This window comes from Theropithecus gelada, chromosome 1, assembly GCF_003255815.1.
Source record: "Theropithecus gelada isolate Dixy chromosome 1, Tgel_1.0, whole genome shotgun sequence".
NCBI lineage: Eukaryota > Metazoa > Chordata > Mammalia > Primates > Cercopithecidae > Theropithecus > Theropithecus gelada.
The window spans coordinates 95,238,567-95,261,523 of NC_037668.1; the positions used below are offsets into that span (position 1 = coordinate 95,238,567).

The window sequence follows — 22,957 nt, forward strand, 5'->3', positions numbered from 1 at the left end:
CAGGCCTCTCTCCTCTTTTCCAGTAATTTGCAGGCAGTCATTAATATTACTTGGCTTGTAGGTCTCTGCTTTCATCTGGCATTCTCCATGTGTCCAAATTGTCTCCTTCTTATAAGGACACCAGTCATATTGGATTAGGGGCCTACTCTACTCCAGTATGGCCTCATCTTAACTAATCATATATGCAATGATCCTAATTTCAAATGAGGTCACATTCTCAGGCTGGGGGTTTAGGACTTCAACATATAAATTTGAGGATCACACAGTTCAACCTATAACACATACTTTTGCTAATATTTCCTTACCAAAATTACATGGTTTTGACACTCAATATGAAATGAATTTTTAAAACTGAAGGATTATCATGCCTTTTTTAAAGTGAGGGGACTAAGGTACAAAAAGATTACCCAAGGTCATGGAAGTGGTCAGTGGCAGAACTACAAATCAAACTCAGATTTGAGTTGCTTAAATTAAGTTAAATTTGAGTCTGATGAGTAAGTGACCCAGCTAGCATGGGCTTCCCTCCACTAGCTAAGTTACACTGTTCTCTCTAGCAATGCTCATTTGCATCTACTCTAAGCATCTTGCTTTGTGACATGAAGCATCAAGTTGATCATTCAAGAGACTTTCTTGTTCTATGCCAGGAAACTCTCCACTGGGAAATTGACAAGACTTCTTCTCATATCCTGAGCACTCCCATGAAAGTTAACTTGCAGCCGGGCATGGTGACTCGTGCCTGTAATCCCAGCACTTTGGGAGGCCGAGGTGGGCGGATCACAAGGTCAGGAGATCCAGACCATCCTGGCTAACACAGTGAAACCCCATCTCTACGAAAAAAAATACAAAAAAATTAGCCGGGTGTGGTGGCGGGTGCCTGTAGTCCCAGCTACTTGGGAGGCGGGAGAATGGCGTGAACCCAGGAGGCGGAGCTTGCAGTGAGCTGAGATGGCAGCCACTGCACTCCAGCCTGGGTGACAGAGTGAGACTATGTCTCAAAAAAAAAAAAAAGATCAAAAGAAAGTTAACTTGCTCGATTAATGTAGATTAAGGACTCAGACAAAAATTAGCTGGGAGCGGTGGTGCACTCCTGTAATCCCAGCTACTCGGGAGGCTGAGGCAAGAGAATCGCTTGAACCCAGGAGGCAGAGGTTGCAGGGAGCTGAGATCGCACCACTGCACTCCAGCCTGGGCGACAGAGTGAGACTATGTCTCAAAAAAAAAAAAGATCAAAAGAAAGTTAACTTGCTCGATTAATGTAGATTAAGGACTCAGACAAAAATTAGCTGGGAGCGGTGGTGCACTCCTGTAATCCCAGCTACTCGGGAGGCTGAGGCAAGAGAATCGCTTGAACCCAGGAGGCAGAGGTTGCAGGGAGCTGAGATCGCACCACTGCACTCCAGCCTGGGTGACAGAGCGAGACTCTGTCTCAAAAATAAGATAAAATAATTAAAAAAAGGACTCAGCATCTTGCTACTGGTTTTACTCCAAACTTGCTCCATCTGCCCAGAAAGGAAAGCAGATGCTGAAGAAATGTGAGATTTGACCAAGTGTCGTGGCTCCCACCTATAATCCTAGCACTTTGGGAGGCCAAGGTGGGAAGATTGATTGAACGCAGGAGTTCCACACCAGCCTGGGCAACATAACAAGACCCATCTCAATTAAAAAAGAAAGGAAGGCCAGATCCTCCTGATTGTATGGGGTAGAAAAAAGGTTGCCTCCATTAACTTCCCTATTCAGCCCTGTTGACACTTCTCATGGGCCCTAACAGGTCTCTGGCCTCTAGCTCCTCCTGCTCACTCTCCCTCCCAGCCTGTTTGTCATTCAATCAGAAGAGAAGTCTTTCTGCAAGACTCCAGATGCTGGCATTACTTCTCTCGTTGTAACTCATCAGTGGTTCCCCAAGGGCCCCTTCCAGCTAGAACTCAGACTCCATACTTGCCAGGTTCACATGGTCCTGTTTACCCATCTAGTTTGATCCTTTGCCACACACTTCAGCATTCATTATGGAGCAAGACCAGACTTCCTGTAGTTGCCTGAAAGTACTGGCTGTTCCCTCCTTCCATGACTTTGCACAGTTTTTTTTTGTTTGTTTTTGTTTTTTTCTGGTCTGGTCTTCCTTTGTTAGCTTATCCATTTAGCTGACTCCTATTCACCCTCCAACTCTACATTTTTTATTTTTTTTGAGACAGTGTCTCACTCTATTGTCCAGGTTGGAGTATAGGTGGCATGATCATAGCTCACTGCAGCCTCGAAATCCTGGGCTCAAGTGATTCTCATGCCTCAGCCTCACAAGTAGTTGAGACTGTGGGCTTCTGCCACCATGCCCAACTAATCAACTCTAAACTTTTGACATTGTGCCTTTTGCAAAACCTTCCTCTGCTACTTGTGAACCAGTTTTCCATGCTGTTCTCTGCTATACCTCTCTGGACATTGCATACACCCCTGTTTTCATACATATCCCATGTGAATTAGTCCGTTCTCACACTGCTATAAGGACATACCCGAGACTGGATAATTTATAGAGGAAAGAGGTTTAATTCACAGTTCCACAGGGCTGGGGAAGCCTCAGGAAACTTATAATCATGGCAGAAGGGAAAGCAAATATGTCCTTCTTCACAAGGTGCCAGTAGAGAGAAGAATGAGAGCCAAGTGGGGGAAAGCCCCTTAGAAAACTGTCAGATTCTTGTGAGAACTCACTCACTATCACGAGAACAGCATGGAGATAACTGCCCACATGATTGAATTACCTCCCAGAAAGTCCCTCCCACCACACGTAGGGATCATGGGAACTACAGTTCAAGATAAGATTTGGGTGGGGACACAGCCAAACCATATCATTCCACCCCTGACCCCTCCCAAATCTCATTTCCTCACATTTCAAAACACAATCACACCTTTCCAACAGTCCCCTGAAGTCTTAGGTCATTCCAGTAATAGTCCAAAAGTCCAAGTCCAAAATCTCATCTGAGACAAAGCAAGTCTCTTCCACCTATGAGCCTATAAAATCAAAAACAAGCTAGTTACTTCCTAGATATAAAGAGGGTACAGGCATTGGGAAAATACACCCCTTCCAAATGGGAGAAATTGGCCAAAACAAAGGGGCTACAGGGCCCCATGCAAGTCCAAAAGCCAATAGGGCAATCATTAAATCTTAAAGCTCCAAAATGATCTCCTACCCAGACCCACTTATGACTAGTGTTCCATTATTGGAATGCTAAGCATGTGGGAGTTATTTATATCCTACTGCTCAAGGTCATCACCAAGGTCAGATTTTTCACTCATGCAATAATTCAAAAAATTGCAACTTCAGGCATAAATAGGTTAACCCCATGTCTCACATCAGGTTATGCTGATGCAAGAGGCGGGCTCCCACAGCCTTGGGCAGCTCTGCCACTATGGCTTTGCAGAGTACAGCCCCCTTCTGACTGCCTTCATGGCTGGCATTGAGTGTCTGCAGCTTTTCCAGGTGTATGGTGCAAGCTGTCAGTGGATCTACCATTCTAGGGTCTGGAGGACAGTGGCCTCTTTTCACGGCTCCACTAGGCAGTGCCCAGTGGGGACTCTGTGTAGGGGCTTGCACCCCACATTTCTCTTCCACACTGCTGTAGCAGAGGTTCTCCATGAGGGCTCTGCTCCTGCAGCAAACTTCTGCCTGGGCATCCAGGCACTTCCATACATCCTGTGAATTCTAGGCAAAGTTCTCCAAGCCTGAATTCTTGACCTCTGAGCACCCACAGGCCCAACACCATATGGAAGCTGCCAAGACCTGGTTTGCACCCTATGAAGCAACAGCCTGAGCTGTATGTTGGCCCCTTTTAGCCACAGCTGGAGTGGCTGGGATGCAGAGCACCAAGTCCCAAGGCTGCACATAGAAGTGGGGGCCCTGGACCCAGCCCTGAAAACCATTTTTCCCTCCTAGGCCTCCAGGCCTGTGATGGGAGGGGCTGTCATGAAGGTTCCTAACATGCTCGGAAGACATTTTCCCCATTGTCTTGGTAATTAACATTTGGCTCCTCATTACCTATGCAAATTTCTGCTGCCAGCTTGACTTTCTCCTCAGAAAACAGGGTTTTCTTTTCTATTGCATCATCAGGCTGCAAATTTTTCAAACTTTTATGTTCTGCTTCCTCTTGAATGTTTTGCTGCTTTTATGTTCTGCTTCCTCTTGAATGTTTTGCTGCTTAGAAATTTCTTCGGCCGGGCGCGGTGGCTCAAGCCTGTAATCCCAGCACTTTGGGAGGCCGAGACGGGCGGATCACGAGGTCAGGAGATCGAGACCATCCTGGCTAACACGGTGAAACCCCGTCTCTATTAAGAAATACAAAAAACTAGCCGGGCGAGGTGGCGGGCGCCTGTAGTCCCAGCTACTCGGGAGGCTGAGGCCAGAGAATGGCGTGAACCCGGGAGGCGGAGCTTGCAGTGAGCTGAGATCCGGCCACTGCAGTCCAGCCTGGGTGACAGAGCGAGACTCCGTCTCAAAAAAAAAAAAAAAAAAAAAAAAAAAAAGAAATTTCTTCTGCCAGATATCCTAGATCATCTCTCTCAAGTTCAAAGTTCCAAAGATCTCTGGGGCAGGTACAAAATGCCACCAGTCTGTTTGCATAGCAAGAGTAGCCTTTACTCCAGTTCCCAACAAGTTCCTCATCTCCATCTGAGACCACCTCAGCCTCAATTTCATTGTTCATATCACTACCAGCATTTTGGTCAAAGCCATTCGACAAGTCTCTAGGAAGTTCCAAACTTTCCCACATCTTCCTGTCTTCTGAGCCCTCCAAGTCTCTAGGAAATTCCAAACTTTCCCACGTTTTCCTGTCTTCTTTGGAGCCCTCCAAACTGTTCCAACTTCTGCCTTCATTCATTTCCAAAGCTGCTTCCACATCCTCAGGTATCTTTACAGCAGTGCCCCACTCTCTATGGTACCAATTTACTTACTATATTAGTCTGTTCTCATGCTGCTATAAGGACATACCTGAGACTGGGTAATTTATAAAGGAAAGAGGTTTAATTGACTCATAATTCAGCATGACTAGGGAGGCCTCAGGAAACTTACATCATGGTTGAAGGGAAAGCAAACACATCCTTCTTCATAAGGCAGCAGGAGAGAGAAGAATGAGAGCAAAGCAGGGGTAAAGCCCCTTATGAAACCATCAGATTCTTGCAAGAACTCCCTCATAGCATGAGAACAGTAGCATGGGGTAACTGCCCCCATGATTCAATTACCTCCCAGTGGGTCCCTCCCACCACATGTGGGGATGATGGGAATTACAATTCAAGATGAGATTTGGGTGGGCACACAGCCAAACCATATCACCATGGCATCATGGCTTATTGTTTACATGTTCACACATCTGTATCCTATACTATATTCATGACTTCTTTAGACAGCAGAGCCATGTCCTATTTATCTTTGTATCCCAGCACCTAACAGAGCCTGTTACATGGTTACTACTCAGCAAGTGCTGGATGAATTAATGGACAATTCCAGTAAGTAGTAAAATGCCGTAGTTCTTTTCATAGGAAGGAATAGGCACAATTTCAAATATTTCAAAAATTTCACAATCACCCTAGCTAGATAAAGGCTTATGCCATACTTTGCTAAAATTAATAGCTACTGTTTCTTGAGGATCTTCTATATTCAGACACACTGCCATGTGCTTTAAATATACCATCTCTGATCTTCATAACAACCAGCAAGGTACATGTCACCATTCACATTTTATAGATCAAGAAACTGAAGTCTAGGCCAGGCATGGTGGCTCACGCCTGTAATCCCAGCACTTTGGGAGGCTGAGGTGGGCAGATCATGAGGTCAGGAGTTCAAGACCCGCCTGGCCAATATGGTGAAACCCCGTCTCTACTAAAAATACAAAAATTATCCGGGGGTGGTGGCATGCGCCTGTAGTTTCGGCTACTTGGGAAGCTGACACAGGAGAATCACTTGAACCCGGGAGGCAGAGGTTGCAGTGAGCCAAGATTGCACCATTGCACTCCAGCCTGGGAGACACAGTGAGACTCCATCTCAAAAAAAAAAAAGAAAGAAACTGAAGTCCACAGATTACACATCTGCTAGCAGCACAGCCAGGACTAAGACAGAGCTCCCAATTCACAACTGTGCTTTGCATTCCGTGCCTCCTTTCTTTCTGCCCCTGTGAGTGGGAGGAGCCCTGTAGGCCAGAGCTCCTCTTAGAACCATAGAATTGGTCCCCTTAGGGTCCCATTTCCCACACCGCGTAGACAAAAATGAATTTACCTTGTTCCTGAGCACAGCTGTCCCGGAGCTGTGGGTAAGGCCCAGAGGGCTCATATACCAATCAAGATTTTGAAATGTTCATTGATGATAACTCACTCAGTCACAGGATTTCCTAACTTTTCAGGTAAAGCCAATTGGATGGCGTTTGTGGCACCAAGCATTTGCATTGCTATCATCATGGTGGGCATTTTCTCAACGCATTACTTCCAGCAAAAGTGAGTTGGTTACATCTACCAATTGGGTAAATGAGGCTTTTGAAAAAATGATAATAGCTGTTGCTGCCATGGGTCAGGGAAATGGACACTCTCACACATTCCTAGTGAGAGACTAAACTTATTTCACCACTTTGGGTGACAGTATGTGTCAAATCCTTAAAAATATACCTTTTGATCTAATAATCTCTAACTAGAAATGTATCTCATATATATATATATATATACACTTTATTTTTCAAAAAAATTTTTTTGAGACAGAATCGCCCAGGCTGAAGTCCTATGGTGTGATTTTGGCTCACTGCAACCTCCGCCTCCCAGGTTCAAGCAATTGTCCTGCCTCAGCCTCCCGAGTAGCTGGGATTACAGGTGCCCACCACCACACCCAGCTAATTTTTATATTTTTTATTAGAGACAGGGTTTCATCATGTTGGCCAGGCTGTTCCCGAACTCCTGACCTCAAGTGATCCACCTGCCTCAGCCTCCCAAAGTACTGGGATTACAGGCATGAGCCACTGTGCCAAGCCTATTCTATTATAGATGTCTGCAGATATTTAGTGGAAAATATGTTCACTGAAATAATTTTCAGAAAAGAAAAATATTTGAGATAACCTAAATGCCCAATGATAAGGGATTGGGTAACTAAATCATGATATATCTTGTACTATAACATATTATGTGTCCATGAAAGATGATGTAGAAATTAAATGATATGGCAGGCCGGGCGCAGTGGCTCACGCCTGTAATCCCAGCACTTTGGGAGGCCAAGGCGGGCGGATCACAAGGTCAGGAGATCGAGACCATCTTGGCCAACACGGTGAAACCCCGGCTCTACTAAAAATACAAAAATTAGCTGGGTGTGGTGGCACGCGCCTGTAGTCCCAGCTGAGACTCGGGAGGCTAAGGCAGGAGAATCACTTGAACCCGGGAGGCAGAGATTGCAGTGAACCGAGATCGCGCCACTGCACTCCACCCTGGCAACAGAGCAAGACTGTCTCTAAAAAAAAAAAAGAAATTAAATGGTATGAACAATATTTACCATGTTCCATTTAAAAGGCAGCCTGCCAAACAATATGTACTTTCATTTCTTAAAAATAGTGCATACACACAGATGCAAATGTAAGATATATCAGTTAGCATTAAATTTGGTTATATATAATATAAAAGTCAAAAATAACATGACTGAGGCTGGGTGCAGTGGCTCATGCCTGTAATTTCAGCACTTCAGGAGGCTGAGGCGGTCAGATCACCTCAGGTCAGGAGTTTGAGACCAGTCTGGACAACATGGTGAAACTCTCTCTACTGAAAATAAAAAAATTAGCCAGCTCTGGTGGTGCACAACTGTAGTCCCTGGTATTCAGGAGGCTGAGGCATGAGAATCGCTTGAACCTGGGAGGCAGAGGTGGTAGTAAGTTAAGATTGTGCCACTGCACTCCAGCCTAAAACAGCAATAACAACCACAAAAAAAACAAAACAAAACAAAACAAAACAAAAAAAACACCGTGGTCTTTCCTTTGAGGTAGAGCTGCAAGAAAAGAAAACAAAACTATGGTCCTTTAGCCGAGTGCATTGTCGTCCTAATAAATCTGGGTCCTCTTCTTCAGAAGGAGGGGAAAATGAATATTGGGTGGCAATTACTGTCTGCCTCAAGGATATAAACCATAATATTTTTGTTTTGTTTTGTTTTCAGACGGAGTCTTGCTCTGTCACCCAGGCTGGAGTGCAGTGGCATGATCTTGGCTCACTGCAGCCTCTGCTTCCTGGGTTCAAGATATACTCCTGCCTCAGCCTCCCGAATAGCTGGGACTACAGGTGCCCACCACCATGCCCAGCTAATTTTTGTATTTTTGGTAGAGACAGGGTTTCGCCATGTTGGCCAGGCTGGTCTCAAACTCCTGAACTCGTGATCCACCCACCTCGGCCTCCCAAAGTGCTGGGATTACAGGTGTGAGCCACTGTGCCCAGCCTAAACCACAATATTAATGGTGTTTATATCTGGGGATAAAATTGTAGGTGACTTTAGTTTTTCTTGTTTAACTATATTTTCTAGAATTTCCTTAGTAAACATGTATTATTTTTCAAAGAAAATATTTTTAATGAGTTGGTTTTTCAATACAAAGTTTTCTTCAAATGCTGTGTAAAGTTAGAGAAAAGGTCAAAATAAAACTAACTCAAAGTCATTTTACCAGCCATTGAACTTGTCTAACAGGCTGTACATTTATTGAAGATCTAATGTGTGATAGATACTTCAAAGCAAAGCTCTCTTTGGGTAGACTTTGAAAAAGTTTAATTCAAAAGGAGTCAACTAGGATCACATGCATCCTCTTCATGGAAATTGTGAAGATCAGTTACAGTGCAGGCTAAACTGCCTTAAAAAAAAAAAAAAAAAAAGAGGACCCAAAGTACAGTGGCTTAAATAATACTTTATTTATCTTCCATATAATGGCCCTGAGGTAAGGTATCCAGATTGGTGGGCAGCTGTGCTCCATAGTTATTTGGCGACACAGTTTTCTTCCATCTTTTTGGCATACCATCCCTTGGGCATTGTCCTCATCTGCATGATCTCTATGAGATCACAGACACTTCTGCTCATATTTCTCTGGAGAAAACCTAGTCACATGGCCACATCTCTTACTTCAAAAGGTTAGACAAATTGTAAAGCATACTTTAAAAAAAAAAAAAAATCAAAGCTTATCAAAGCCAAGTCTTTCAAAATGTTTCATATTGTTCATGAACTTAAAAAAAAAATAAGTCACATACATTTATAAGAAATTTTTTAGGATTTTTCCTTCTACATCATAAAAGACCTATATTTCCTCTTATTGCCAAATACAACCACTGTTAATAGATATTTCAGATATTTCCCTAAAATACTTTTTTCTTGGCATTTTTAACATGGTTATGTTCAAGCTATTTATACCATTTTTGAATCCTGTCTTTTTTTCAACTGTTCACATAATTAACCTGTCACTACAAACTCTTTGTAAATATTGTAATTAGCTAAATAGTAAGGATAGGGAACATGTCATCTTCAATGCTCGGCAGGTAGCATTGTGCTGGTCACATATTAGGGGTTCAATGAATATTTGTTGAATGAATGCATAGCTAGATAGTGATAGATTGCTAAATATTAGGTTGATCAAAAGTTCCATGGTTTATTTAGCAAACCCCAAGTGACTGTGTTGTAATTTCACAGAAAACTACTGTAGCCTTGGACGATAAATAAATCATCTTTGTCTTTCAGTGTTTATATTTTATTTGCATACAAAAGCAGCCTTACACTGAAGGTACTGCACTGAGAACCTGTGTTTCCATGCCACTGTGTGCACACCTAAGAAAATGTCACTGTTTTCTTTATCTATAGGTTATCTGTTTTCCTAGCGGCCCTCAGACCTCAGTGGTGTAGCAGAGAAATTCCAGATCCAGCAAATAGCACTTGCGCTAAGAAATATCCCATTGCAGAGGTAAGGTATAATTCCTCTGTGGTCAGTCAGTGGGGTTCTAGTGATCACCACATCTAAGTTTTCCATTGTAGTTATGAGGAAGCCTAGGTGCTGAGATCCTATGATTGAGCTTAAGTTATTCATGCTAAGCTACCACTGAGTCATCACTCTCACTTTTCTTCCTGAACTTAAGAGAAATCATGCACAGGAATCTTCTGAAGTTTATGATCATAAGATTAAAACCCCGTAGCTTTTTATTCCTCAGTATGCCTCACATTCCCCTTCTCACCAAACTGCTCTCCTGTTCTCACCTAACTTATTTCAAAAGAAGAAAGCAAGCTTTTTTTGTTTTGTTTTGTTTTTTGGCCATTTGTTGAGTACTAGCCTGAGCATTGAGTCATCCAAAATTCAAGAGAATTGAAGATTTTGATTTTTCCTGTCTAAGCATAGAAAAGATAAATAGAACCCATACTATTTTGGTTTGGGTAAGAAGCCAGTACATCATTCCATTGTGCAAAGAAAAGGTTTTAAAGGAGAGGTTGATCAGCTGGCAGATGAGAGAGGGGAGAGTAAAGAGAGTGAAGGGAACTGCTGCAGCCCAGGAAAAGAGGTGAGAAAGCTCACAGTGGGCAAGATGGGCCATCCCTGGTGGAGGGTCTGGAAGTTGAAAGCATCTAAATATGAAGACTACATTTAAGGGGAGAAATAGGAGAGAGAAGTGGCAAGCCAATATTCCGCCCATCGCCTGGGGCTTTGACAGCTCCAGGCTTCCTTTCCAAGACTTTACAACATTTCTCAGGCAAGATGCTTCTCTCCAACTACCAAGTATGTTCTGTCATCCACACCCTTCCTCAGGCCAGAAGCCAGTGGTCCATAGTCCCAGCCTCTGCTCAAAAAAAAAAAAAAAAAAAAAAAGAGTGGATCCCAGCCACAGCTTCCTCAGGAATTTAAGTCACTACAGTTTAGTGCCTTTGAAATCAAGCCCGGAGGCCACCCCTGCCTCTGCCACTTACTATGTGTGTGACTCTTGGGCAACTTGCCCAGCTATCTGAGCCCAAGTTTCAGTCTTCATAAAACAATGTCATTCTTTCTTACCACCGTGAGGATTAAATAAGATGCCATGTAAAGCACATGGGTCATATAAGACAAAGATCATTCACTTTCTTCCCAAGAAGACCCATAATTTAAGTCTCTTCTGAGGGATTTCATCCCTATTAAGTTACAACAGCAAAAATAGTGACAGTAACAGCAGTTTGTGTATATATATATATATAAAAATATATATATGTGTGTATATATATATGTATATACACACACACAAACTGCTGTTATCACTATTTTAGATATATAATGTACAGGTTATATATTTATATATTTTATATATTCTGTCATATAATAATTATATAATTATATTACACATTATTATAATTTAGATATATTACCTTATATGTACCAGGAACTTTTGAAAACATTTTCATATGTTAACATTTAACCCATAAACATCTTTATGAGGTCGTATGATTTTTTTTTTTTTTTTTTGAGACGGAGTCTTGCTCTGTTGCCCAGAGCAACAGAGTGCAGTGGTGCAATCTCGGCTCACTGCAAGCTCCGCCTTCTGGGTTCACGCCATTCTCCTGCCTCAGCTTCCCGAGTAGCTGGGACTACAGGTGCCCGCCACCACGCCTGCCTAAATTTTTTTTTTGTATTTTTAGTAGAGATGGGTTTTCACCATGTTAGCCAGGATGGTCTCGATCTCCTGACCTCGTGATCCGCCCGCCTCGGCCTCCCAAAGTGCTGGGATTATAGGCGTGAGCCACCATGCCTGGCATGAGATTGTATGATTATTATCTTCATTTTCCACATGAGGAAACTGAGGCACAGAGGACTAACTTGCCCAATGTTAGTCAGCGAGTAAATGGTGGATCCTGGACTCATATCCAAGTAGGATGTGCTGCTCATCATTGCATTATACATTTTAAAGGATCTTTAAACACGGGATGAGGAGAGTGTTTCTAGCAGTCTACACCTCTGAGCTGAAGAGATTTATTAGAGAAAGTAAGACAGAAGGAAGGTGATAGAAATTGGTATACATATGCCCAAAGTTGTGTAGCATAAGCGCGTTCATTGAAGCATTATAAATAGAAGCAAAAACTTGGGCAGAATGTAAAAGTGCACCGGGGACAAATTAAACATTTTGGGTACATCTGTACAATAGGGTATTAGGCAAATACTTAAAAAATGAGATAGATCTATATGTGCCTAAAGATCTCCAAGACACTTAAAAGTAAAAAGAGCAATATTTATCACAATTGTCTAAAGTGGGTTCATTTATATAAAAATGAGGGCGATTTTATATACACTTATACATCTGCAGCATGGGCACAGGATATTTCTGGAAGCCCACTATGATACATATGAAACAGAGAATGGTGGTTGCCTCCAGGGAGAGGGTGGAGAGTATGAGAGCCACTTAATTTTCATTACATAGTCCCTTTGAACTTTTAGATATCTTTTTTTTCTTTTTTGACACAGAGTCTTGCTCTGTTGCCCAAGCTGAAATGCAATGGTATGATCTCGGCTCAGTGCAACCTACGCCTCCCAGGTCCAAGCGATTCTCCTGCCTCAGCCTCCCAAGTAGCTGGGATTACAGGCACCTGCCACCACGCCCAGCTAATTTTTGTATTTTTAGTAGAGATGGGGTTTCACCATGTTGGCCAGGCTGGTCTTGAACTCCTGACCTCAAGTGATCCACCCGCCTCAGTCTCCCAAAGTGTTGGGATTACAGGCATGAGCCACCACACCTGGCCTAGAATGTCTTAAGAACACTATGTGCATATAATTTTTTTGCAAAAATAACCAGTGAATTAGAAAATTTTTTAAATTAAGCAGCTTAAATATGGCCTCCAGGGTGAAGGCCTTGAGATGGCCTTAGAACCCCATGTGGCTTGACCCTTGAAGGAGGTGGACTGTTTTTAGAAAGCAAACTGCTCTCTGGGTGCTAGGCAGAGGCAGACAACAGAAACACAATAGTGTGTCCTCCCCTTCTAGCAAATGTGCTTTGAGCTCTCAGGCCTTCCCTCCCCTACTGTTTCTTAAGATATGGCTGCAAAACCATGTGCCCTAAAGCTCTGAAGGAAAAGGCCAAATCATAAAGGGGATTGCTGGAGTGTTATCCAACTTGTAAAAGCTTAAAATAGTGTCCATGAGGTTCCTGAACTGATAGTGGTTTAAGAGGCCTGCCCCCGAGGACTTGGCAGCCAGAGGGCCCGCTTTGTAAAAGCCGTGAGAAGCGGCCTCTCAGTGTTGCTGTTGCTCTCCTGACAGCAGAGCAAACACCTCACCTTGTGAAAACGACAAGCCATTTCCACACAGGGTGTACTCTCTCCCACATCTGTGGTAGCAGCACTTTGGCAGCTCAGCTTCCCAGAGCTGCCAGCTGTGTTCCGAGCCAGACCAACATGCCAGGGCCAGTTTGGGTAGTGATCAGAAAAGAGCAGCTTCCCTAAAGTGAAACACATACACACATCCTCTAGCTTGGCAGGGCCCTTTGTGGAAATCTGTTCTGAGACACTGCTATTGTTCACTTTCCTGACACTTGCCATGTCCAAGGCAAGGGAGGGGATGTCAGAAGAAGATCCAGACCAAACCCCTCTTGCGCAACTTGTCATTGGACAAATCGGAGAACTGAGGCCCTAGAGAGGCCTCAGTAGACCACTGTAGACTGGTTTTCCCCAGGATATGGTGTCAGAGTTGGGACTAGTCCCCAGGGTGTGCCTTGTCCCATGGCTATTTTTTGTCATCCTACTCCTCCTGTAAGACATGGTCCCTGTGCACACATAGCTTACAGACATTTAAAAAAAGTGACAGCACAAAACATCACATGCCAAGAACCTAACGGTGGTTTCTTCATTGAATAGGCATCCAGGGGAAGGAACAGTCACCAGGGGCCTCATGGAAAGAGAAGGCACCAAGCATGGGACAGTGGGAGGCACACACAAGCAGGGTGAAGGCTGGCGGTGGAAGCAAAAGTGTGTGGGGCACTGAGAGAAGGGCGTGATTAGTAAGACTGGGACAGTGGCTGAAAGAGCAGCTTCTGAAGAGAAAGACAGGGAGGTGGAGGAAGGGCAGGAACCAATTGCCAGGCCAATGCTGGAATCTTGACTGTACATGGAAGCCAAGTCAGTAGAGGCTGTGGACCTCTGCTTGGGAAAGATCAGACAACCAGTATGTAGGATTGTTTCTAGGAGGCAAAGAGACCCCAATTAAAGCCCAGTTTTTAAGAAGTGTTAATAGGAAAGTGCCAAGGACTTGGACTCAGGAATTGGCAGCAAGTTCGGAAAGGAAAGAGATAGGACATTGAAGAGCTGGTCACTGGCAGAATGCTAAGAGAAAATAAGTGAGATAATTAATTAATTTTAAAAAGTATAAGCTAATTTTGTCTGTTACAAACACAATTAGCTAAAGGCAAAAAAAAGATGAAAATTTCTTCTAAAAATGTTACTCCAAAGTTGTCTTTCTTAAAAGCAGATCTGACAAGGAATACTACCTTGCCTGAAACCTTTCAGTAGTTCTCTCAAGGCACAAACACCCTTGCGTCACTTAAAAGGCCCTGTGTGATGTGACCGCCTCCTATTTCTGAAGTCTCGGGTTACCAGTCATAAGAAATAACTAGCAGGTTCCAAAATACACCAGTCCTCCTTGCCAGCACCTCCCTACCTGGAAAATACCACACGTCTCTCAGGACTCAGCTCTTGTGTCCCTTCATCACCTGTTTAGTGTGACCCTAAAGGCTTCATTGCTTCTTCCCCAAGACAGAAGCAGTCTCAGCCTTTCCTTTGCATATCCAGTGACCTCTGTCCTTGAGGAAAAGCAGATAGTACAGCTTGGTTCACATTAGAAATGGGGCTAGGCGTGGTGGCTCATGCCTGTAATCCCAGCACTTTGGGAGGCTGAGGTGGGCAGATCACTTGAGGTCAGGAGTTTGAGACCAGCCTGGCCAACATGGTGAAACCCTGTCTCTACCAAAAATATACAATTAGCCAGGCGTGGTGGCACACACCTATAATCCCAGCCACTCGGGAGGCTGAGGCAAGAGAATTGCTTGAACCTGGGAGGTGGAGGTTACAGGGAGCCAAAATTGGGCCACTGAGCTCGAGCCTGGGTGACAGAAGGAGACTTGGTCTCAAAAAAAAAAAAAAAAAATAAGACAGAAAGAAAGAGAGAGAGAGAGAAAGAGAAACAGAGAAAGAAAGAAAAGAAAAGAAAAGAGAAAAGAGAGAGACAGGTTGAAGGTTGAGCAGGGTAGTGAATCACTCACTGGCTGGGGGTTGAGAGGAGTCTCCGGCTCCTGCCCCTCTGCCTCCCCAACAATGTTAACTATTTATCTTACCTCGCAAACTCCAGTGCCCACCATGTTGCAGCCAGGGCTGAGGAGACAGTGCAGGTTGTGAGGCCTTTGGGAACCCTGGAGAAATAGGTTGTTAAGGTCGCTTCTACAGCAGTGTGAGCCTCTTCCTCCTCCTTTTGCTCAGGAGAAGACACAGCTGCCCTTGGACAGGCTCCTGATAGACTGGTCCATGCCTGAAGATCCTGAACCCCTGGTCATCAGTGAAGTCCTTCATCAAGTGACCCCAATTGTCAGACGTCCCCACTGCTCCAACTGGCCACAAAGGGGAAAAGGAATCCAAGGTCACCAGGCCTCAGAGAAAGACATGATGCACAGTGCCTCAAGCCCACCACCTCCAAGAGCTCTCCCAGCTGAGAGCAGACAACTGGTGGATCTGTACAAGGTGCTGGAGAGCAGGGGTTCCTACCCAAAGCCAGAAAACCCAGCCAGTCCCTGGACGGTGCTCTCAGCGGGCAACCTTCCCACCCACGATGGCTACTTACCCTCCAACATAGATGACCTCCCCTCACATGAGGTGCCTCTCACTGACTCTCTGGAAGAACTGGAGCCTCAGCACATCTCCCTTTCTGTTTTCCCCTCAAGTTCTCTTCACCCACTCACCTTCTCCTATGGTGATAAGCTGACTCTGGATCAGTTAAAGATGAGGTGTGACTCCCTCATGCTCTGAGTGGTGAGGCTTGGAGCTTTAAAGTCAGTGTGCCCCCAACCAGCACAGCCTGTCCCAATTCCCCCGGCCCCTGCTCCAGCGGCTGTCATCTCTGGGTACCGCCATCAGTCTGGCTGCAGCTAGAGGACAGTCAAGCCAGCTCTGGGGGAGTCTTAGGAACTGGGAGTTGGTCTTCACCCAGATGCCTCATCTTGCCTTTCCCAGGGCCTTAAGATGACATCCTTCACTGTGTGGACCTAGACTCCAATGTGAATTCCTAGTAAATTTCTTGGTATGCTGGCCAGAAAGGGAAATGAGGAGGAGAGTAGAAACCACAGCTCTTAGTAGTGGCATACAGTCTAGAGGACCATTCATGCAATGACTATTTCTAAAGCACCCGCTACACAGCAGGCTGTACACAACAGATCAGTACTGTTTGACAGAACTTCCTGAGATGATGGAAATGTTACCTCTGCACTCACTGTCCAATACATTAGACACTAGGCACATTGGCTGTTAATCACTTGGAATGTGTTTAGCCTGACTGAGGAATTAAATTTTGATTGTAAATTTAAATCACCACGCATGGCTACTGGCTACTGTATTGGAGAGCACAGTTCTAGATGGCTCCTAGATTATTAAGAGCCTTCAAAACAAATCAACGTAGTTCTACAGATGAAGACATAAAAGACACTGGTAAACACCAATGTAAAAGGGCCCCCAAGGTGATCATGACTGGTCTTATTTGTAGAAGTCTAAGAATGTACCTTTTTCCAGCTGGGTGCGGTGGCTCACGCCTGTAATCCCAGCCGAGGCAGGCGGATCACAAGGTCAGGAGATCAAGACCATCCTGATTAATATGGTGAAATCCTGTCTCTACTAAAAATACAAAAAAAAAAAAAAAAAAAATTAGGGCATGATGGCAGGTACCTGTAGTCCCAGCTACTCAGGAGGCTGAGGCAGGAGAATGGCATGAACCCGGGAGGTGGGGCTTGCAGTGAGCCGAGATCCCGCCACTGCACTCCAGCCTGAGCAACAGAGCAAGACTCTGTTTTTGTGCCTTTTTCCTAGTTTTGCTGGTTTATTGTTTTATTTTGGCTTCATCCTCTTCCAGCAAATCAAGGGCATCTGGATAGTGAAGACCTACCGTAAACTCACCATAGTACCATAGTACCTTGGGCAACCCAGCCTCCCGCTCGGAATGTCGGGTGTCTTGTAAAGGGCTGGTCCAAAGGCTCTCTGACCCCTTGTTTCCTCTTTTTGTTGCAGCAGGCCCTGCCTTTAGGACCAGGGCTGTCTCAGGGTCTAAGACCCCAGACTCCAAGGTTGTCCTCAGAAGTTGTCTGTCCCCTGTTCCCAAAGGCACAGCTTTCAATTCCCGAGAAGATTTTGAGCTGGTCCTCTGCCAGCTCAAGTTCAGCCTGGAAGATAACTCTCTTTTCCACAGCATGGACTTGGAACATGATCCATGTTTTGCTCTTTAAAACTGTGGCCCCTGGCTTGCCACCCTCCCTGGCCCATTGCTGCCTCTGTCTCTTCACCTTAGGCAGTTTTGCCTAACTAGTGGAGAAAAGTCTCGGTCTAAACTGCTAATAGTGCTCTTCCCTAAAGAACAAGATAAAAGATCCAAAAAACTTTTCCTTAAATTCCTGTCAAGCCTGGGGTCTACCCCCTACCCCTTCCCACATGAACATTGGAACTGAGATGGTTTCTCCATCATCCTCTGGATTTTCATTTAACAAAGTACTTGTTGCAAATGTGTACTTCTTCCCTAATGTGCGGAACTAGAAACTTGTCCATACATACCCCAGTCCTGTAGAAATAACTGTTCTTGGGCTTTAGGTTTTCCAGATTTCCCTCAGAGCTCTAGAAACTGAGTGATGGACAGTTGCTCTGCTTCTTCGGGTTGAAACTCTTGATATATCCTTGTTTCCTGCAATTCCAAACTTAACACCTATAGTTTTCTCAGGCTTTTTTTGAAAAGTTCCTTCCTTTCTATTTCTATTCCACTCTACTGAGCTATTATTGTGCGGCACCCCCAGTGGTTCCTTTCCTCTCAGCATCACTGTAGCTTGCTGCACCCAGGACATGCCCTTGACTGCCACAAACCGTGACAGATAAGGCCACCTCCTCAGAAGCAGAACAACCTATTATCTTTTGGCAATGGGAGCTAACTTCACTGTTTTCTTACAATACCCGGTTTTTCCTATCTTTGGTTTCTTTTTGATTACCTCTCATCCATCTCAGTCACTCTTCTCCTCCCCTCCCTTGTGTCTACAATACCCCATTTTACCAAGTCTCCCATTTAACCTCCCCATCCTTTTCTTTCCCTTAAAGTCTCATATGATACTGCAGTCTTCATTTGTCTTCCCCAAAAAAAAAAAAAAAATTTTTTTTTTAAAGAATCCTTCCTTGACTCTTAAAGACTCCTAGGGATGCTGAGGCCTCCTCAGCATGATTTCCATATACTTACTTTCTCTGTTGGACTACAGACAACTTGAAAGCAGGAACTTTGGCAATGTTTCCCAGCACCAGCATCATGCCTGGTCCATAGTAGCTACCAATAAAAAAGTAAGCATCGTAAACCCAAAAGTATCTGAGAAAGGTCTCAATTAATTTTAAAAGTTTTTGTTTTGCCAAATAACACATGACACAGCCTCAGAAGGTCCGGAGGACATGTGCCCAAAGTGGTTAAGGCACAGCTTGGTTTTACACATTTTAGGGAGACATAAGACATCAATCAACATATGTGAGATGTACATTGGTTGGGTCTGGAAAGGCAGGATAACTCAAAGTGGGGGCTTCCAGGTCATAGGTAAATAAGAGACAAAAGGTTGTATTCTTTTGGGGTTTTGATCAACCTTTTACTAAAAACATAATTTACATGTGAGAAGGAGGTAGCTCAGGTGAACAGAGGGATGACTCTGAGTTCTGTCTATTCTTTGTCCCACGCCTGTGAAGATCAGCTATGGTGAAATTCAACAGAACTGTTTTAGAGTAAAGATCTTGAAGTCCTCATAGGAAATTGTGAGGAAAGTATGCAGTTTTTTGTGGGGAGGAGGGGAATAAAATGGGAGGCAGGTTTGCCTGATGCAGTTCCCAGCTTGGCTTTTCCCTTTGGCTTAGACTGATTTTCTTTTCGCAGCAGCATCACCTGCCACTGCTTTGTCTTATTCTTTCTATTCCAGAAGCCAGCTCATCTGTGCCCATTTCCTCCTTATTGGAACAATTGTTTGCATTCATTCATTTTCCTTCCCAAACCCCATTCTCTCCCATTTGTTGACAGCACCACTGTGATGCATGGAGGGGTGTTTCTGGTTTTAAAGACGTATTTGAGCATGTCTTTGGCAGCTCAGTCTGCCAGATACGGTGTCCTCTTTCCATGAATGACAGAGGATGGGTAACCCTGTTCTGCCATTGCCCCAAGTGGTTTTCACAATCTGCCCTTCTCCCCGCTGCCTCCCACCACTAGTAAAAACCCCAAACCAAGTTGCTGGGTTCACCAGGTCTAGGTGATACTCACCAACATACAGCCAGACTTTCATTCCTCAGGAAAACTGTCAGTAATTTTGTGGTCTTATAATGATATATATTGGTTTCCATCCACGGTTGTTGGCTCATGATGTCAGAGGTGTTTGAACCACAGTGACTCCATCTTGAATAGAGGCTGGGTAAAATAAGGCTGAGACCTACTGGGCTGCATTCCCAGGAGATTAGGCATTCTTAGTCACAGGATGAGATAGGTTGGCATAAGGTAAAAGTCACAAAGGCCCTGCTGATAAAAGAGGTTGTGGCAAAGAAGCCAGACAAAACCCACCAAAACCAAGATGGTGACAAAAGTGACCTCTGGTCATCCTCACTGCTCATTATATGCTAATTATAATGCATTAGCATGCTAACAGACGCTCCCTCCACAACAGTTTACAAATGCCATGGCAACATCAGAAAGTTACCCTATAGGTTCTAAAAAGAGGAGAAACTCACAGCTCTGGGAATTGCCCACCTCTTTCCTGGAAAACTCATGAATAATTCACCTCTTGTTTAGCATATAATCAAGAAATAACTCAGGTCATGCATGGTGACTCACACATTTTGGGAGGCAGAGGTGGGTGGATCACCTGAGGTGTCAGGAGTTCCACATCAGCCTGGCTAACATGGTGAAACCCCATCACTACTAAAAATTCAAAATTAGCCAGGCATAGTGGCATGTGCCTGTAGACAGGAGAATCGCTTAGAACCGGGAGGCGGAGGTTGCAGTGAGCCGAGATTGCACCATTGCACTCCAGCCTGGTCAACAGAGTGAGACTCTGTTTCAAAACAACAACAACAACAAAAACTGTAAGTATACTCAATTGAGCAGCCCATGCCGCTGCTCTATGGAGTAGCCATTCTTTTATTTCTTTACTTTCTTAATAAACTTACTTTCACTTTATGGATTCACCTCAAATTCTTTCTTGCTCAAAATCCAAGAATCCCCTCTTGGTGTCTGGATGGGGACTCCTGTCCCATAACAGTAACTCCCATAGCCCTCCTTAGTTTTTTGCTATGTTGGGTGTGTCAGGCCTCAGGGGCTGGCCTCTGACCTTCTCCTACCCTCCTTTCACTCTAACATTCCCCTGCATTTCCAATTGTGGGTCTTAAGACCCTCCCATGAGACAGTCCTACCCATACTCTGGGAGAAGGAATGCTGATGTCATGAAGCTTCCATAAAAACCCAAGAGGGCCAGGCACGGTTGGCTCACACCTGTAATCCCAGCACTTTGGGAGGCCGAGGTAGGTGGATGACTCCAGGCCAGGAGTTTGAGACCAGCCTGGCTAATATGGCGAAAATCCCATTTCCACTAAAAATACAAAAATTAACCAAGCATGGTGGCACATGCCTATAATCTCGGTTACTTGGAAGGCTGGGGCAAGAGAGTCGCTTGAACTCAGGAGGCAGAGGCTGCAGTGAGCCAAGATCATGCCACTGCACTCCAGCCTGGGCGACAGGGCAAGACTGTCTTAAAAAACAACAACAAAAAGCAAAACCCAAGAGGACTGGATTCAGAGAGAATCCAGATAGCTGAACATGTGGAGATTCCTGAAAGGCGGGGCATGGAACTTCCATGCCCCTTCCCCCATTCCTTGCACTATGTATCTCTTTATCTGTATCCTTTGGAATAAACCAATAAAGGTTGTTTCCCTGAGTTCTGTGAGCTGCTCCAGTAAATTAAACCCAAAGAGGGGGCTGTGGGAACCTCAACTTGAAGCTGATCGGTCAGAAGTTCCAGGGGCTGGACTTACAACTGGTAGGGATGGAGCAGTCGGGGACTGAGCCTGGAACTTGTGGGATCTGACACTATCTCTGGATTCCCAATACCCAGAATAGTGTTGGCACTGAATTAGAGGACAATAAGATGACGTCCACTGCTTGGTATGTGGGGAAACACCTCCCGATGTCCACTATCTGGTCACAGACGTTGCTTCTGTATTTAGTTGTGGTCTGAGAGTAAAGCCCAGCTAATTTTTGTATTTTTTGTAGAGATACAGTTTCGGAGTGTTGTTCAGGCTGGTCTCAAACTCCTAAACTCAAGTGATTTGCCTGCCTCGGCCTCCTCAAGTCCTGGGATTCCAGGTGTGAGCCACCATGCCTAGCCCTTCAGTTCATTCTTAATGAATTCATGGAAATCGTCACCATCAACTGTGAGATCTTCACCATGAATATCTTTGAAGGACCCCTCTTTCCCTGAAGCCAGAGATTTTATTTTCTGAATTTCTATCTACCTTATAGGCAAGAGGAAAATTAAACTAGTGTTAGTTTTTTTCTCTTCCTTCTTCTCTTCACATTGTCCCAATTTTTCAGCTTCCATTAATAGCCTTTCAGCTTCAGCATGAATTCACCAATCCCCTGAGACCTGTGAAAGCAATGCCAAACTAGACACATTCTATTATAGTCAGCTCCCCGTGTACGATTCTTGGTTTTTCTCCACCAGGTTCTACTCTTTTTAGTCATCTAATGCAGTTGTTACCTGTCCCAATAGCACCACTCAAGCCCTCCAAAGGAGGCATGTTTTCCTCTTCCTAACTTGCAGGACTCATGGAAGTTCACATTATCTACCTTTAGGCTGTTAGGTCAACCCTCATGAGTAAAGCACCTCTCAAGAGATAGGAGTCTTCCTCCCACCCTAGAAAAAGATAAGCAATTCAATCAATCTGCTGGCTGATGGAAACAAATTGGATCATTACATTACAGCCTAATTAGAATGAATTTCCAAAATAGATTAAAATTAAAGTCTTGCAAAACTCTCTCTCTTTCTCTGTCGCTCTCTCACACACACACGCAAATACTTGCAACAGGTCAGGCATGGTGGCTCATGACTGTAATCCCAGGACTTTGGGAGGCCGAGATGGGCGGATCACTTGAGATCAGGAGTTCGAGACCACTCTGGCCAACATGGAGAAACCCTGTCTCTACTTAAAAAAAAAAAAAAAAAAAATTAGCTGGGCATGGTGGTGAGCGCCTGTAATCCCAGCTACTCAGGAGGCTGAGGCATAAGAATCACTTGAACCTGGGAGGTGGAGGTTGCAGTGAGCCAAGATTGTACCACTGCACTCCATCCTGGGCAATAGAGTAAGACTCTATCTCAAAAAAATTAAATAAAATAAAATAGAAATGAAAATAAAAATAAATAAAAATCAGGAGTGTAAGTTGGCCCCTTTGTGGAGGGCAGATGGGCAATATTCAATAAAATCTGAATAAGCAACTCCACTCCTACACTATAGCGCAAGGAACAGTATAATTATATTAAATTGAATATAGGATTCCTCAACAGCATTTGATTTTATAAAATGGTGAGGGGCAGGAAGTGAGGGGGAAAAGCCTTAAATTCCCTTTGGTAGAGACCTGGTTAAATCATGACATATCTGTACAATGAAACACTGAATTTCAAGGAATCTAAGACTCCACCAGTTTTAAGACATCTCATTAGTTTATGTTCTAAGTAGAAAAAAATGCCAATA

At 44.3% G+C, this 22,957-nt stretch overlaps 1 protein-coding gene across 4 annotated transcripts in view; it reads left to right on the plus strand.

Moving 5' to 3' along the window:
* The window catches only part of IL12RB2 (interleukin 12 receptor subunit beta 2), a 91,969-nt gene extending 75,749 nt beyond the window's left edge, over positions 1-16,220 (plus strand). For 2 of the 4 annotated variants that reach the window (XM_025358997.1, XM_025359006.1), the window contains 3 exons: positions 6,375-6,465; positions 9,827-9,926; positions 15,437-16,220. In XM_025358997.1, the coding sequence (XP_025214782.1) occupies positions 6,375-6,465; positions 9,827-9,926; positions 15,437-15,979 (734 nt within the window). In that variant the 3' untranslated portion in view covers positions 15,980-16,220. Of the gene's footprint in view, positions 1-6,374; positions 6,466-6,874; positions 6,968-9,826; positions 9,927-15,436 lie in introns of all 4 variants that reach the window. The other 2 variants (XR_003115912.1, XM_025359022.1) reach the window with 2 other exon arrangements.
* The last annotated feature ends 6,737 nt before the right edge of the window (positions 16,221-22,957 follow it).